The 15,586-nt window shown below is 37.6% G+C and overlaps 1 protein-coding gene across 1 annotated transcript; it reads right to left on the bottom strand.

Annotated features, from left to right (window-relative positions):
* Positions 1–773: 773 nt before the first annotated feature.
* On the bottom strand, positions 774–4,186 carry atf3 (activating transcription factor 3). Its single transcript, XM_017493978.3, has 4 exons — positions 3,958–4,186; positions 2,980–3,236; positions 2,719–2,826; positions 774–2,376 (listed from the first exon to the last, which is right to left on the bottom strand). Exons 2-4 carry the CDS (start codon positions 3,226–3,228, stop codon positions 2,119–2,121), a joined length of 615 nt encoding a protein of 204 aa, XP_017349467.1. The 5' UTR covers positions 3,229–3,236; positions 3,958–4,186; the 3' UTR covers positions 774–2,118.
* Positions 4,187–15,586: the final 11,400 nt, after the last annotated feature.

Raw genomic sequence — 15,586 nt, 5'->3', positions numbered from 1 at the left:
AAACCTTGTGCTATCATTTCCAGTCTGGAAATTACCCAAATTGTGTTGTGAATAGTAATCCCCAGTGATTCAGAGAGCCTCTAGTCTGCAGTAATGTTTCACTATTATGTTTCTGTGGAATTCCAGTGGGTTAATGGGAGTGAAATGGTACTTTTTTTCTCGTTCTTTTCTTTTATTTTCTTGCTATACAACGCAGTATGACCTTGGTTATTATCAGGGGTGGAAACAAACTATCTGTACTCTCAGTACTTGAGTACATAGTTCACTGTACCAGTACTTTTCTTTAGTATAATTAATTCATATTATATTTACTAGTTTTTCATCGGACAACTTATTTACTCTTATGTTTCTAATAATTTTCTTGATGGCTTCTTTTTTTTTACTTTATTGAATTATTACTACAGTAGCAGAACTTTTACTCAAGTCAGTATGTTTTGTTTTCTTCCACTGCTAGATGTGTGACTGACTAGTTTCCCTTAACTTTGCAGATAACACATAGATGGCATGATTGTTTGGCACAGTTTAATAATTACTTAACCTCTGTCCTGAAATCCTGCATGTTTAAACTTGTATACAAGTGAACTACTGCCCATTTAATACTCTTGCCATGATTACTTTCAGCGCCTGTTAACCGTCATGACTCATCGCTCGTCACTGAATTCATACACAGCCCTCTGTGACTCATAGCTTTATTTGTAATTACTGAGGAAAAATGTGAACAAACTGAACCAATCCATACAATGGTAATAAAGATATGTATGAAAAGCTAGACATCTGAGTGCAGGGGTATTTTAATGAAGTGACAAAACTTAAATACAGCCCACATTAGTCATCATTGCATATTTAAACTTACATTTCAATCTGATTTAACAACAATCAGTGGTTCGTATGAGACCACTCGTAAGCTTGAAGGGGTCAATCAAGGCTGACAAAGCAACTGGTATTTAAGTATCAATAGCTTACTTCAATAGAAAATATGCTGTACTGAAAAGGGCATGAACCACATTTAAAAAACAAAAATATGAAAAGCAGGCAACGCCTGCATCTCTCGTCCAAATTAAAACAAATTACTCAAACAATTGAGGAATAAATACTACAATTATAAGGTAAATAACTGCAGGAAAATGGTGGTAAAAACACTGACCTACTCTACGTCTCATGTACTACAGAATGTGAAATATGACAGGAGTGCTGAGACAATAACCATAGTTTTATACCCTTTAAAGTGACAAGATTGTGCATCTAGATTCAACCACACGTTTACATCAATATAAAAATACAGTATAAGATTTCAAAACACAGACATGACTCGAACAATACAAAAACTCAACATAGCCTTTAGGCCCACACAGGCCATCCAGCTCACAGCATTGTATCAAAAAACGAAACAAAACAAATCATTCTTGAGATGAAAGAGGAACTAACTTTATGATGGAAGTTCAAAAGAATACACTTTTACTTCTTCGTAACTTGCTATTTGTTCTAATCCTCCCAAGCAGCAGGCTGTAACACTACTGATAACACAAAGTCCACTTAATTTATTCCATTTCCTTGTTCCTTTTCTCTGACTGTATTTCTGCACTTACATCCTCCATGACCTGAGATATTAGCATAGCAGCAGCTTTAAGTAGTTTTGGATGGCAGATTACGGAAACGCTAAACAAAGCCAAAGCAACAAATAACTATGGAAATACATCATACTTGATACTTCATTCACTACACATTTTTAATGCCTGTCTCAGTGTTCAATACATGGAGCAGAGCTATCTATCACATTCTCCAACACACAGTGATTTCAAGTCCATCTTTCGTCACAGAACTTTTAGTGCTCGTTATATGGGATACCATTAGTGGTTTAAGTTAATAAAACGGTCTCATGTTGGCATCACTGCTCAACACAAGATCATGCTTTGGTGCATACACAAGACAAGTTCATCATCCAGCAGTATGCCATTTTAAATAACATTTAAATACAAAAAAAAACATCAAATCACATTTGATGTTAGTGCTTATACATATTGCTTACTCATGTCCTCAGTCCATTACAGTATACTACATCTCAAGCGGGTCCTTCAGTGCTCCTTGGCAAAATCTTGTCTGAAGAGAAAGTCTTGTGCTTCAAAGATGATCGCATGTGGTTAGTACGGCAGGGTTCTCAGGTCCGGTTGTGGTGAAGTTCATACATTGCAGCGTGGTCTCTTTGATCTGTTGGATGAAGAGGTTCCTCTCATCTTCAGGAGTTTGGCCATTATGTGCTCGGACGATGCACGTTGGCCGGTGCAGGTTGAGCATGTACACCAGCTGCTGCTTCTGGTTCTTCAGCTCCTCGATCTGTGCCTTCAGCTCAGCATTCAAGGACTCCAGCTTCTCAGACTCCTGCCAGCAAAAAAGATAATGACTTGGTAACAATTTACAACTTCATGACAGTAAGTATAGATGAGCCACAGTATAAGTTTGTTGAATTGTCAGGTGCAAATTCATGAAAACGTTTTCCTAGGATTTGATAACATTTCATTTTCTCAGGACTTTCTATGTACATCAAAAGCATCATTAAATGTTCTTCAATTTATACTTCTGAGTGTATCCTTAAAGGATCTATGTAAAGCATAGATTCAAGTAAAGCCCTTTTAAAATAATTTAACACTTTTTGAGAGACTTGACAGAATGCTTCATCAAATCGTTTCCTGTCACACACAATACAATATTTTCTAGCTCTACCTTTTGTAAACAGTCCGTCTTCTCCTTCTTCTTGTTCCTGCACTTCGCAGCAGCAATTTTGTTCCTTTCCCGTCGTCTTTTCCTACGATCGACCTCTTCCATAGTGAGCTGTAAGGAACATGTCATTAACACACGATTGAAATGGTCATAAAGAACTTCTTAATGACCAATCATGTGTTCGCTCATAATGTTTCTTATGACAAACTCTTCATATTGTTCATATAAGTTGGGATCTTAATTTACACCATAAACATCGTCTACCTCTCTCTTCATTCGCAGCAGCTCGGGGGGTTTCTCAGAACTGTAGCCGGAGCAGTCTGTATTGGCCGAACTCATTCCGCTGGACAGGCGTTTACTCTGGATGGCGTAGCGCAGCTCCTCCTTAACCAGTGGGCTGAAATGAGTGAAGTCGTCGAGTGTGAGCGACCCGGGTGGCGACAGACACGGCACCAGAGCCGAGGCACTGATCTCCGAAGGACCCAGACCCAGACCAGGATGCTGAAGCATCATTCTGAAACCTGAAACATCAACACCGAGGCACTGAGGAACTCATTCAACACAATGATATCAAGTCAATTTAATTGATAAAAACACAATATAATAATTATACAAGTTCGTGAATTAATAAACAAATAATACCAAAGCTCTTTTTTTTCTCAGCTGTATAGAGAGCTTCAGTGTGATAAACAAAAGTACTTTCTTTTCCTATAGGCTGTTAGTGTCACTGTAATTAACATGTATGCCTTAACATCTACTTATGTATATATATATATATATATATATATATATATATATATATATATATATATATATAATGTATACTGAACGTGTCTGTGAACAGTTTTCGCTATTTAAATATTACCTTTACAGCAGATAGTGCGAACCAAACTGATTTAAATAAATAAAATAAAATAAAATAAAATAAAAAAGTTGGGCTAGTCCTAATGCACTGATGTTTCTGTAAACCTCCGTGCGCGCGCCTGTGTTACTGTTTAACAGCTCCGAGTTAGAAATCTAACAACACACCAAACAATTCAGGAGTGATTCTCAGGCTGTTTAAACGTACTTGATAAGACTTTACATCTTGTCAGGACATTGTGAAAGTCTTTGAAAACGAGACGCGGGAGAACTCTTTCAGTTCTCAGTTAAACACAACACGAGTCGGTACTCAAAACAAACGCATTTCTATCTTGCCGAGGCGCCTTTAAGCTGACAGAAGGACACTAAACGGTAACTTACCTTGTTTATGACTGAGCAAATTGTGTGACCTGAAACTCTACTCAGGCTCCTTCTTTTTTGTTCTCTCTCTCTTTCTCTCTCTCTTTCTTTCTCTCTCTTTCTCTCTTTCTCTCTCTTTCTTTCTCTTTCTTTCTTTCTCTTTCTTTCTTTCTCTCTTTCTTTCTCTCTTTCTTTCTCTCTCTCAGGGAAGTTACAGCTGTGGCCGGTGCGTTGCATCACCCCGGTCCGGTTTTATAGTAGAACACGGCGTGGTATTCTACTAGTAAGTGGGTTGGGCCAGGGTGACGTCATCCTATTTATAGTCCCGGCCAGAGGCTTTGGTTTGCGATGATGCAATCAGGCAACCCTTTGCACACACACCATAAGTGGACAGGCTGCTCCACCCCACCTCCCTCTGTGTAGGAAATCAGGGTCATAACATTTCACACTAATGACAGAATAAAGGCATACCAGGATAATGACTTTGGATGTTTGCTATGCCAACTCTCATTCCCAAATAGTCAGGGAAATGATTAGTTGTTTGTTATTGCTTGTTATAGTTAACATTTTGCTACGTCATAAGCTGATAAAACCTTAGCCGGGGTTACCAGTGACGCAGTTTAAATGCCATGCTGTGGTGATGCTGAAGAATACCCTGTGCCTGGATTCTTCTGGCTAAAATGTAGACTATATCGCCAAAAGTATGTGGATACCTGACCATCACACTTACACAAAGTTACCCCCAACCTTTTGCTTTTATAATAAGCTCCAGTGAGGAGGCTCCAGTTCCAGCTCATCCCAAAGATGTTCAATGGGGTTGAGATCAGGGCTCTGTACAGGACACTCGAGTTCTTCTACCTTCTTCCAACCTTAACAGATCATGTCTTCTTGGAGCTCGCTTTGTGCACTTTGTGTCATGCTGGAACAGGTTTGGGCCTCTTTAAGGGAAATTGTTATGCCACAGCATTACTATTTGCTGTGTAATGCTGTGTAATTTGCTGTGGCCACAGCCACGCCCCAAAATCTAGAAAGCCCTCTCAGAAGACTGGAGCTTATTATAAAAGTAAAAGGGTGGGGGTAACTTTGTGTAGGTGTGATGGTCAGGTGTTCACATACTTTTGGCCGTATAGTGTATGATATGTAGAAACGAAGGGAATGATGAATATATGAACGACATATAACTAATTAAGTGTTTAATTCTTAATTACTCGTATGGTTTTTAAAACTACATACTGTATATATACACACTTCATAGCAGGTTTAATCTCTCTGTATTTAATCAGAGAGAAAAAAAATTATTTAGTCTAATCAGAAGTAATAAAAAATCTAGTTTAATCTAATTTGAAAGTTGCTCTAAATTGAGGATACCCAGCTCCAGTCTTAATGCTTAATGCTTAATGCTGACGTCCAGTACAGTTTGGTGATTGCATTTGCTCTAACACATCTCATTCAACTGGCCAGTTAACAGATGTAGTACAGTATGTGTCTGTGCGCCAGCCCTCCACAAGCGGAGTCAGGGACCCCTGCGCTAAAGGTCTCTTAAAGGGCAAGGGTAAGATCTCCAGAGTAGGGCTGTTTGTGTTTTAGTTCATTTGTGAAGGATGAAGTGATCAGAGAAGGACAGCAGGGAGTGAAAAGTACAACACAGTATACATTCCTCAGCTAAGTGTGAATCTCTTACCTCTGTGTTCTGGAAAGTTCCAATCCTCTTCCTAATCCAGTGCAGTGCAACACACAGAGAGAGAGTGGGGGTGGGGGGTGGGGTGGGGGGGTAGAGCGTGTTACCAGGAAACAATACTATAAGAGTCAAAACATCACATTGTTGATGTTGCATATCTTGTTGACTGCCAGGATTAGAAACGTTATCTCAATGAGCTTTATCATGACCAAAGCTATAAAGCTTAATATTGTACTCTGTGGTTTTCCCCTAAATGAAACATGGCAGCACAATGCCTTCCATAGCATAACACTGGTTTTTCCTTTATTTTGTCACCTGTCTATAGTTTTGTTATAATGCTGTTCCTCTGTTTTTTCTGAGTTTTGTCTGAGTTTTGTCTGAGAAATACTCGTACACCTTCAGTATCACTAGGTGATATTTTTGCCATATTTTCACCCCCAGTATCCAAGAACCTAGATTATATAGGCAACAACAACTAGATTATATAGACAACCTAGATTATATAGACAACAACTTTATGTGTAGCGATCAAACTTCTGAAAATATACTGACAAAAAATCAGTATTGGCACGCTAACCCAGAAATAAGGACAAAAGGGTTTATATATATATATATATATATATATATATATATATATATATATATATATATATATATATATATAAGTGTAAAATATTGTGCTGAAGTGTCTACTCCTTATTCTACTGGCTAAACATCATGGGTCCTATTTTTAGTCAGTTATCTAAAACTCTGCTGCATCCTCATGAAGATATTGAGGTATACATACAGCTGTTATTAAACCAACGCTGAGTCTGACTGATTATGAGGATTCAGGGTAAAGGCACATCACCTTTCGACATGTTGTTTCCAGCAATTAGGTATCCATAGAGTTTGAATCGATTTGATACAATTCCAGCATCAACTATGACTCATGGTCTTTTTGTGGATTAACGTGAATTTGTGATGAGTTGTATTGAGTGTGAAAAGGCTAGATTACAGATTGGTAAAAAGATACAGACTTAGACAGAAAAGAGTACATACGCTGAAGAAAGCCTAGAAGAAAATGATACGTTTGTAACTGAGGAATGGGTGCTGAGTGATTTCACAAGTTAGAGCCACACTAGCTTGATCAACTTTGATTTTAGTTTCTCTCATTAACATATTGATTTCTTTCTTTCAATCTCATACGTTGGTCACACATGGTTGGATCTTGCTTTTGATTGTTTAACCTAAACCAGTTGACTTCTTTAATACATACCATTTACTTTAAAATATACCATATTTTCCACTAAATTTGGGATGTTTGCTATGCCAACTCTCATTCCCAAATAGTCAGGGAAATGATTGGTTATTTGTTATTGTTAACATTTTCTACGTCATAAATCCGGAAAAAAAAAAACTTAGTCGGGGTTACCAGTGATGCAGTTAAATACCATGCTGTGGTGATGGTGAAGAATAACCTCTGCCTGGATTCTTCTGGCTAAAATTTACACTATTTTGCCAAAAGTCTGTGGATACCTGACCATCACACCCACACAAAGTTATCCCAGATTCTAGATTTTGGGGCGTAGCTGTGGGGATTTGTGTTCATTCAGCTACAAGAGCATTAGTGAGGTTGAGAGGTTCAAACAGCCCAAGAGAACCCATGTCACACCCTCTTCATCTCCCTCCACTGGCTTCCTGTAGCCACCCGCATCAAATTCAAGGCCTTGATGCTCACCTACAAGACCTTGTTTGGAACAGCACCCTCCTACCTCAACTTTCTCCTGAAGGCTTACGTTCCCTCGCGCAATCTGCGATCGATCAACAACCAACGCTTAGTAGTGCCTACTCAGTGTGGCTCAAGGTCCCTTTCAAGAACATTCAAACTAACTGTTCCTCAGTGGTGGAACGAACTTCCAACCTCAATCCGGACCGCAGAATCTGTCACCATCTTCAAAAAACAGCTAAAGACCCACTTCTTCCGTGAACACCAAACCAACCCATAAAAAAATAAATAATAAAATTTTTAAAAATTACTTTGGCACTTACACCTCTACTCTGCACACTTTGCTTTTTCTGGTATTGTTCTCTGCTTGATATATCGCTTTGCTTGTATTTTCTCATTTGTAAGTCGCTTTGGATAAAAGCGTCTGCTAAATAAATGTAAATGTTAATGTAAATGATATCAGGTACTGATGTTGGGTGAGGAGGCTCCAGTGCCAGTTCTTGATGTCCAATGAGGTCAGGACACTCGAGTTCTTCTACCTTCTTCTATGCTTCTCTCTCTCTCTCTCTCTCTCTCTCTATATATATATATATATATATATATATATATATATATATATATATATATATATATATATATACACACACACACACACACACACACACACACACACACACACACATTTTGAAAGAATTTTAATTTGACTAAAAACTCTTACAGTGAACTATTGTCTACTAATATAAATACTAATATATCTGCTAATTTCCAGGTCGAGAAGTTAAAGTGTGAAGGTAACTTGAACTCTCGACATTATTACTGTATTGTTTCTTTAAAAGAAACGCAGGCGCGTCTCACAAGAAAGAGATGACATCATCCTTTCCGGGAAATGGCATCTCAGCCCCGTGTGTGTGTGAGAGAGAGAAAGAGAGAGAGAGAGAGGTGAGGACAAATCATACTGTTTTCCTCAAGATCACGCGGCAGTGAGAAAAGCGGTAGTGTTGCGGCTACAAGTACCGAGACTGATCCTTTATTTGCGGTTTCAGTCTGACATTCTGCGTTCCAGTAAACTTTAACATGAGTCATCTCTTTACAGCCTGGAGCAAGATTATCTCTCCTCATTATATCATCCACTTGTAAAACATTTACAAATGTAGACAATTATCAGGCTCATATATAATATAATATAATTTAATTTAATATAATATAATATAATATAATATAATATAATATAATATAAACATTTTATTTTAATTTATAATAGAATATATTTTTTAATACAGATTTTTAAAAGTGAAAATCTGATTGCTAGGGGAAAAAATCAGGGAGGAAATAATCTAAAAAAAAGGTTGTTCATTTGTACCAAGCACGTTTGTTTTACCTAAATTTACCAATTTAATCTGGTTGTTGAGTATTTTATATATATATATATATATATATATATATATATATATATATATATATATATATATATATATATATATATATATATGAAATATATTAAATAAATTATGTTGTCTTTATTACATATGAACATTTTTATGTGGTTGGTGTCATTGGTCACATCACCATAGTCATTTACTTCCAAATGAAATGTAGATATTTGCGTCACAACTCTAAAACTTAAAAGGAATTAAGTAAAACTTGCTATAATACTGTTGGTGTAACGATTATATTTGTATTGTTAAATATTTTCAGGTCTGTTGTTGAGTATACTGCCACTTTTACATATTTCATTCTCACATGCAAAAAGCTGTAAATTGTCATAATTGTGACTGATGGAATAAAAAAAAGTTTAATTATTAATGACCAATCCATCCATCCATTTTATGTACCGTTTATGCTACACAGGGTCGTGGGGGAGCCTGGAGCCTATCCCAGGGAACTCGGGGCACAAGGTGGGGGACACCCTGGACGGGGTACCAAGTCATCGCAGGGCAAAAACGCACACACCTCCACACACTACGGACAATTTAGAGATGGCAATCAGCCTACAGCCTGTCTAAACTAAATCAGGCAAAGGAAATCTATATGAGATCAAATGAACTATGCAGAATAATAAATTCAAATAGTAATAATAAATTACTGTATGGTTTTAAACATTTTTTAAAAATAATTGTGTTGATCAGCTGATACAACTCGACGCTGTAGATTTAAGAAAAAACAAAACAATTGTGATAAGAATAGAAATTACTTTTTGAAAAGGCGTACAGTTTGTGGCACGAGACTGCTGAAAGACTCAAATTAGTTCACTCCCACATCTGGGGGAATAAAGGGAATAAATATGTTAAATGTGGTTTGCTTTTAGGAGCTCTACGAATAATCTATAGGTAGCTACAACACTCCCTAGCGCCCCCTTGGTGCTGTTATTTTTTAGATATCTATTCATTCATTCATTCATTCACTCAGCAGTAACTGGTTGGCCTGGAGCCTATCCCTGGAATAGTGAGCATGAAGCAGAAAGTCACTCTGGTTGGGACATCAGTTCATCACAGGGGATAGTGTTAGACATAATAACCATGAAAAAAAAAACATCCCAACGTAAATAAACTGCAAATGAATCAGCAGTTGTGGATGCAGAGCGTCACAGTTTCGGAATCAGGATGAGATTTCCTCCTCTAAATAATAGCTGCTCACTTCTCTCTTCTATTTGCACCATGCACAGCTGTCACAGTTATTTATAAATACGCAGTTAAAGCAGCTCTACCTCCATGCTGCAATGACCCCAGAACAGCCACTGACACCAGTTCTGTTTGTTTACCCCACCTATAGCCATGGATACAGCCTCACAGGCTTTAGTGGTGACCAGCCAGCAGTGTTTTATCCCAGACATGCAGACAGAGGGAAAGCCATAGTCAGGATTCCCAATCCCTTCATGGACCCTGACCTCATTTTCTTCTGCAGCTGTGTCCATGTGTTCTGCTATATCTGGCATAGCCAGGTCCATTGTCAATGAGAGGGAAAGAGTGGAACATCCACAGCCCCTTCCTCGCTAATTTACAAAGACCTTACATCATTCCAACTAGGTTAGAATTACACAGAGATGTGATGACATGAATTTCTCTTTTTTATTCATTAAGATCGCTGTTATTGTAGAATTTGCAGCAGTCCGGGTTGTCTGTGCCGCTGTGACATTTCATTTATGAGTAAATTAAATATATTTTCGTTTTTCTACCTTTCGTGAAGATGTAAAAAAAAAAAAATGTCATCATATTTGTTGTAGCACAGACGTGTGATTAACTGATGATTTATGACATTTTTTTTAATACATGCCTAATCAGCATAGAGTCAGCAATAGAATTTTCATGTTGTAATACTTCCCTATTTCCATTTCCTCTCTGCAACATGAGATTTTAAACCCCGTATGCTGATTTCGATGGTCTGAAGGAAACACCAGGTTCACCAAGAACAGCAATTTCTTGAAACTGAAAATTAAAAGTGCTTAAAATGCTTAATAAAACAAATTAAGTGCTTCAAAAGTAAATCACTTCATCTAAAAAATATGAGCATAATGTTAATCCTGGTCCCAAAACCCTCTGAGCACACACTACAGGACAGTGAAACATAATCCAGATATATTCTAAACATGATGACTTAATATAATGATCTTATGACAGAACATCTGCAGTTAATTTCCATCAGAGAAGTGTACAGCGTACTGTACAGTCACCCACTGAGTCTGCATCAGATCAGGAAAGTCATGTGACTGCTTGTAAACCTTTCAGCTTCATGCAGAATTGATATGGTGAGCAGGTGAGTGATGCAAGCCTTGCACCAATCAGCTTGTTCAACAGAGATGACATCTTCTGACCATTCTGTGGTGTGACTACAGCATGCGTCATAGCAACGGGAGAGAGATAAATAGTTCATGCGAATCCTTTCAGGACCGTGCATCGGGATACAACAGCAACACAGAGGCTCTGATGGCTCAACACACAAGAACAGTATTAATTAATCTGTTATGATATGTTAGGATTTGTAAATTACTGCTGTAAGGCTGAATCTTGTGTGTCTTAATGTCTCTTTAATACTAATTCAGAAGTACATTATCACTGTATGTGGATTCTTCCTGCTGTATAGGCTTTAAAAATGTTTTCAGAACATGTGGTGGTTCAATAGCTAGCACGTATACATAATCTCTAAGAGAATGCAGAGCACACATATTTTCCAAGGTGTTTTAACCGATTGTGTGCATTGTGGTATTCCACTGTCGTGAGCTCATGTTGGTAAGAGGTCTGTTGATCCTCAAATTATGCCATTCTGTAATGGCAGAAGAACTGACATTGTATTGACGATATATTTATGAGTCATCATTATGAAATCTGATCTTGCTCCTGGATAAACCAATATGACATCACGAATAGTGGCTCTGGAAAGTATCCAGACCCCCGTCATGGTGTTATAGATTTCAATTAAAATGAATTCAATTTCTGGCCATCAAGTTACACCCAATAATCCATAATGACAAAACAAACTTTATAGAAATTGTTTGTCTTCACATTATATTCACAGACTTTATTCGGTACTTAGTAGAAGCTCCTTTGGTAGCAATTACAGCTTCAAGTATTCATGGGTAAATCTCTACAAGCTTTATACTCCTGGCAGATCCTCTCAAGCGCAATCTGATTGAATGGGGAGCATCTTCAGCTCTCTCTTCACAGATGTTCTACTGGACTTTGGCTATGCCACTCAAGAACATTCAGAGACTTGCCCTGAAGCCACTCCAGCTTTGTCTTGGCTGTACACTTCAGGTCATGCTGAAATGCTGAAAGGTGAACCTTCACCACAGTCTGAGATTGTGTTCATTCTGGAGCAGGTTTTCCTCAAGGACTCTATTTATGTGCATTTATCCCTCTCTTAATTCTGACGAATCTGCCTGTCCCTACCACTGAGAAGCACCCCCACAGCACCATGCTGACACCACCATGCTTCACCATAAGGATTGTATTCGCCAGGTGATGAGCACTCCCTGGTTATTACCAGCTGGAGTTCAACACAAAAAAGTTAAATTGTTGTCTCATCAGACCAGAGAATCCAAAGTCCTTTAAGTACCTGTTATATGCCTTTTACTTAGGAGTGGCTTTTACTCTGTTAGAGTGGCCATTGGGTACTTGTTCACCTCCGTGACCCAAGCCCTTCCTAACCAGTTACGGCGTTTGGCTTGACGGTCAGCTCTAGGAAGTCCTGGAGCTTCCAAACGTATTCTGTTTACAATAATGGACCCCACTTTGCTATGGGGAACATTCAAAGCTTTAGAAATGATTTTATACCCTCACCCAGATCTATGTCTCAACACAAAATTAGGGTTTACGGGGAGTTCCTTGGACATTATGGCTTGCAAAAAAAGGAAAGGGTCTGAATATTTACAGAACTCATTGTAGACCACCTTTAATGGAATCAAGCAGCTGATGGTGTTATTAAATAATCTAGTGTATGTATATGTGTAGATAGATTTTATTTATTTATTAATTTAGCTGCTTTTGTTTTAAACTCACAGGGGCATTTACCATGATTAACAGTTTTATACTGATTCTTAAAGGATACATTAGTTTACCCTTTAAATTCATCATCCAAATAGGACAGTTTTTCACCCTAATTTTCACAATATTTAGCTTTAAAATACCCGTTTCTTACATTCAGTCAAATGAAGGGCCAAATCCTTTCTTTAGTGTATTGAGGTGCCAAACTAAAGTGTTTCAAAAAACCTTTAACAAATTAAAACTGCAGTCATTCCTGAGCGTATTGTCATACACAAACAGAATAAACATGATGCAATGGCACTTGAATATTTGCAATTAATTCTTTGCCTCTTGTTCCAGGAATTTATGTAAATGGTTTCAGTAAAAAAAAAAAAAAAAAAAAAAAAAAAAAAAAAAAAAAAGGTTACAAGACAACGTCATCATCATGGATCATGTGACAAGGTAGACTATCCTGTGTGCCAAAACCTGAGAGAAAAGAAAGGCTGTACTGAGTGTTTGCCATGTGACTTTGCGATAGTGGAAAACACACTTGCTTAGTGGTGGTATTTACACTGAAAACTCACTGTCAGGATGAGCACTGCAGTTTCTGTCATTAGTCACATCACTGCTCAGACTCCTTCTGAGTCAATCTTTAGTATCACCTGCCCCCTAACTTATTGATAGAACTGATTTTCTGGTATTTACAAAACTGATCTGCTTTCTTGTTTGGTCCCAATATTTTACTGGTAAATTCTGATATTAGTTTAAATCATTTTAAATGAGTTATCCCAAGAATAATGTTTCTGAATGGGGCTTTTGTTTGATGCTTGTGTACATGATCTTTATCAAGGACTATACAGTGGCCTAGCTGCTGAATTCTATGCAAAACATAGACAAAGTCAATGATAGAGAAACCAGATAGGCTGCCTTTCGCTCCTGCTCTTCCTGCTTCACGTCAGAGCCATCTGTTCTTATGTTTAACCTTTGTTCATGTACATGTGTACAAGGTGAATAAACGTACATGGATGCAGTTGAGACTTTCATTTTAATACATTTAGTACCATTTCATTTCTGTACATGTCTACTGTAATGAGTTATATAATCCCACTCTCTGGCGTCACTCAGAAGACGATGGGCTCCAGTCCAAGTTTTTTCAAGTCATCTCAGGGAGATTTTCCTTGCAACGGTCTACACAGTATCTATGGGATATAGATATATATATATATATATCCATATAGATATAGATTTATGTAAAACTGCTTTGTGACAATATAATTGAATATAATTTGTGACTAATATAATTGAATTGTGCAACATTTCAGCAGTTCAGTTTGATTTGGTTCCATTTTGTTCTTCTACAGCTGTATCCATTTTCCTCCAGAAATTTATTTAATGTGAACTAGCAATATGATTCAACCAATTTAATAAGAACTGCTGTTCATAACCATAGTATACAGTATGCTTTCTGTTGCTGTAGGGTAAAACACACACACTAGACCTGCTGAAGAGAAGCGTAATGGAGTCATGGCTTACTAAGAACACATCATTTTCTAATGAATGACAATATGGAACCACAGCGAGGGTTTCTAAGGAATGCTAGGCTTCGAAGATTATTAAAATGGAGTACTGTAGCCAAAAACAGTTCGAGAACCACTGAATGCTTTTTAAGTTACTGCAACGTCTTTTACGTCTTTGTGTTTGCACTGATACGTACCGTCTTATAATAGGCACTTTGATTATGGTCCCTAGATAATGGCCAGTTGCTTGACATCCCATTATGAACATCTTGTGTGTTAAAAAAATACAATGCAAGTGAAGACGAGTGTGTGTTCCGTTAATAAGCTATACTGCATGGTTAAGATTAACTTACCTTCACCATAGAAATAGTAACTTCTTATTTTTCAAGGATAAGAATTTGTTTGCATTTATTTTTAATATTCTTCATTAGTGTCAATAAGTTAAGGTTCAGTTAGTCCCTCGTGGTTTGTCCTATAGTACTTTGTTTATGTTAGCAAAAAGACATCACATATTTATTACAATCAATTTGATGATTTCAGGTTTGGTTAAAAATAAAAAATAAAAATTAAACCAAAAGAACTGAAGTTTGGCTCATGCAGCATGAACCATTTAAAAACGATCTATCTAGTACCTTCAAGACTGAGCACACTCAATCTTACAGCTCGATAGAAAATCACAACTGACAGCACTTTTTAGGCTTGAACTTTGTCTAAGAATTCAGCCCGAACCAAGCTCTAATCAGAAATGATCGATCCATTTTCACATTTTCAACATGTTCTGTATCAAGTCCCTTGCCAAGTTCCAGAGCTGAAAAAGGAGCATGGAATGCTGTTCATCTGAGATAGGACAGAACAAAACAAGACAAAACAAAACAAAAAATGGTTTCCTGGGGTCCTTAAGGAAATGACAAGATTTGTTTGATGGAAGTAACAGATCGTGGGTCATTCTCCATCTTAACTGTGAAAAGAAATATAGTTTAAAAAAAACACCAGAGATTCTCTCTCTTATCAAGCACAGCAACACTAGCCAATCATGGGTGTCTGTGAGCTCATGTATGCAGAACTGGGTGGATAGCGCTTTCCTCTGGGTGTGTTATGCCTGTTACACCGCCCCCTTACATGAGCAGCAGTTCGAAAAAAGGGGCAATCGCTGACCTCGTAGGAAGTGTGTGATACGAGAGCGCTGCCTGATGGGTAGTAAATGGCCATGATTACATTAGGAAGAAAATCAGGGAAAAACCATCAGTTATAACTTGCAGAGGAAAAAAAAAATCATTCAGGTTCACAGGGA

This window comes from Ictalurus punctatus, chromosome 2 (assembly GCF_001660625.3).
Source record: "Ictalurus punctatus breed USDA103 chromosome 2, Coco_2.0, whole genome shotgun sequence".
Taxonomy (NCBI): domain Eukaryota; kingdom Metazoa; phylum Chordata; class Actinopteri; order Siluriformes; family Ictaluridae; genus Ictalurus; species Ictalurus punctatus.
Note: the sequence above shows the minus strand (reverse complement) of the source record. Positions and strands in the feature narration are given on the sequence as shown.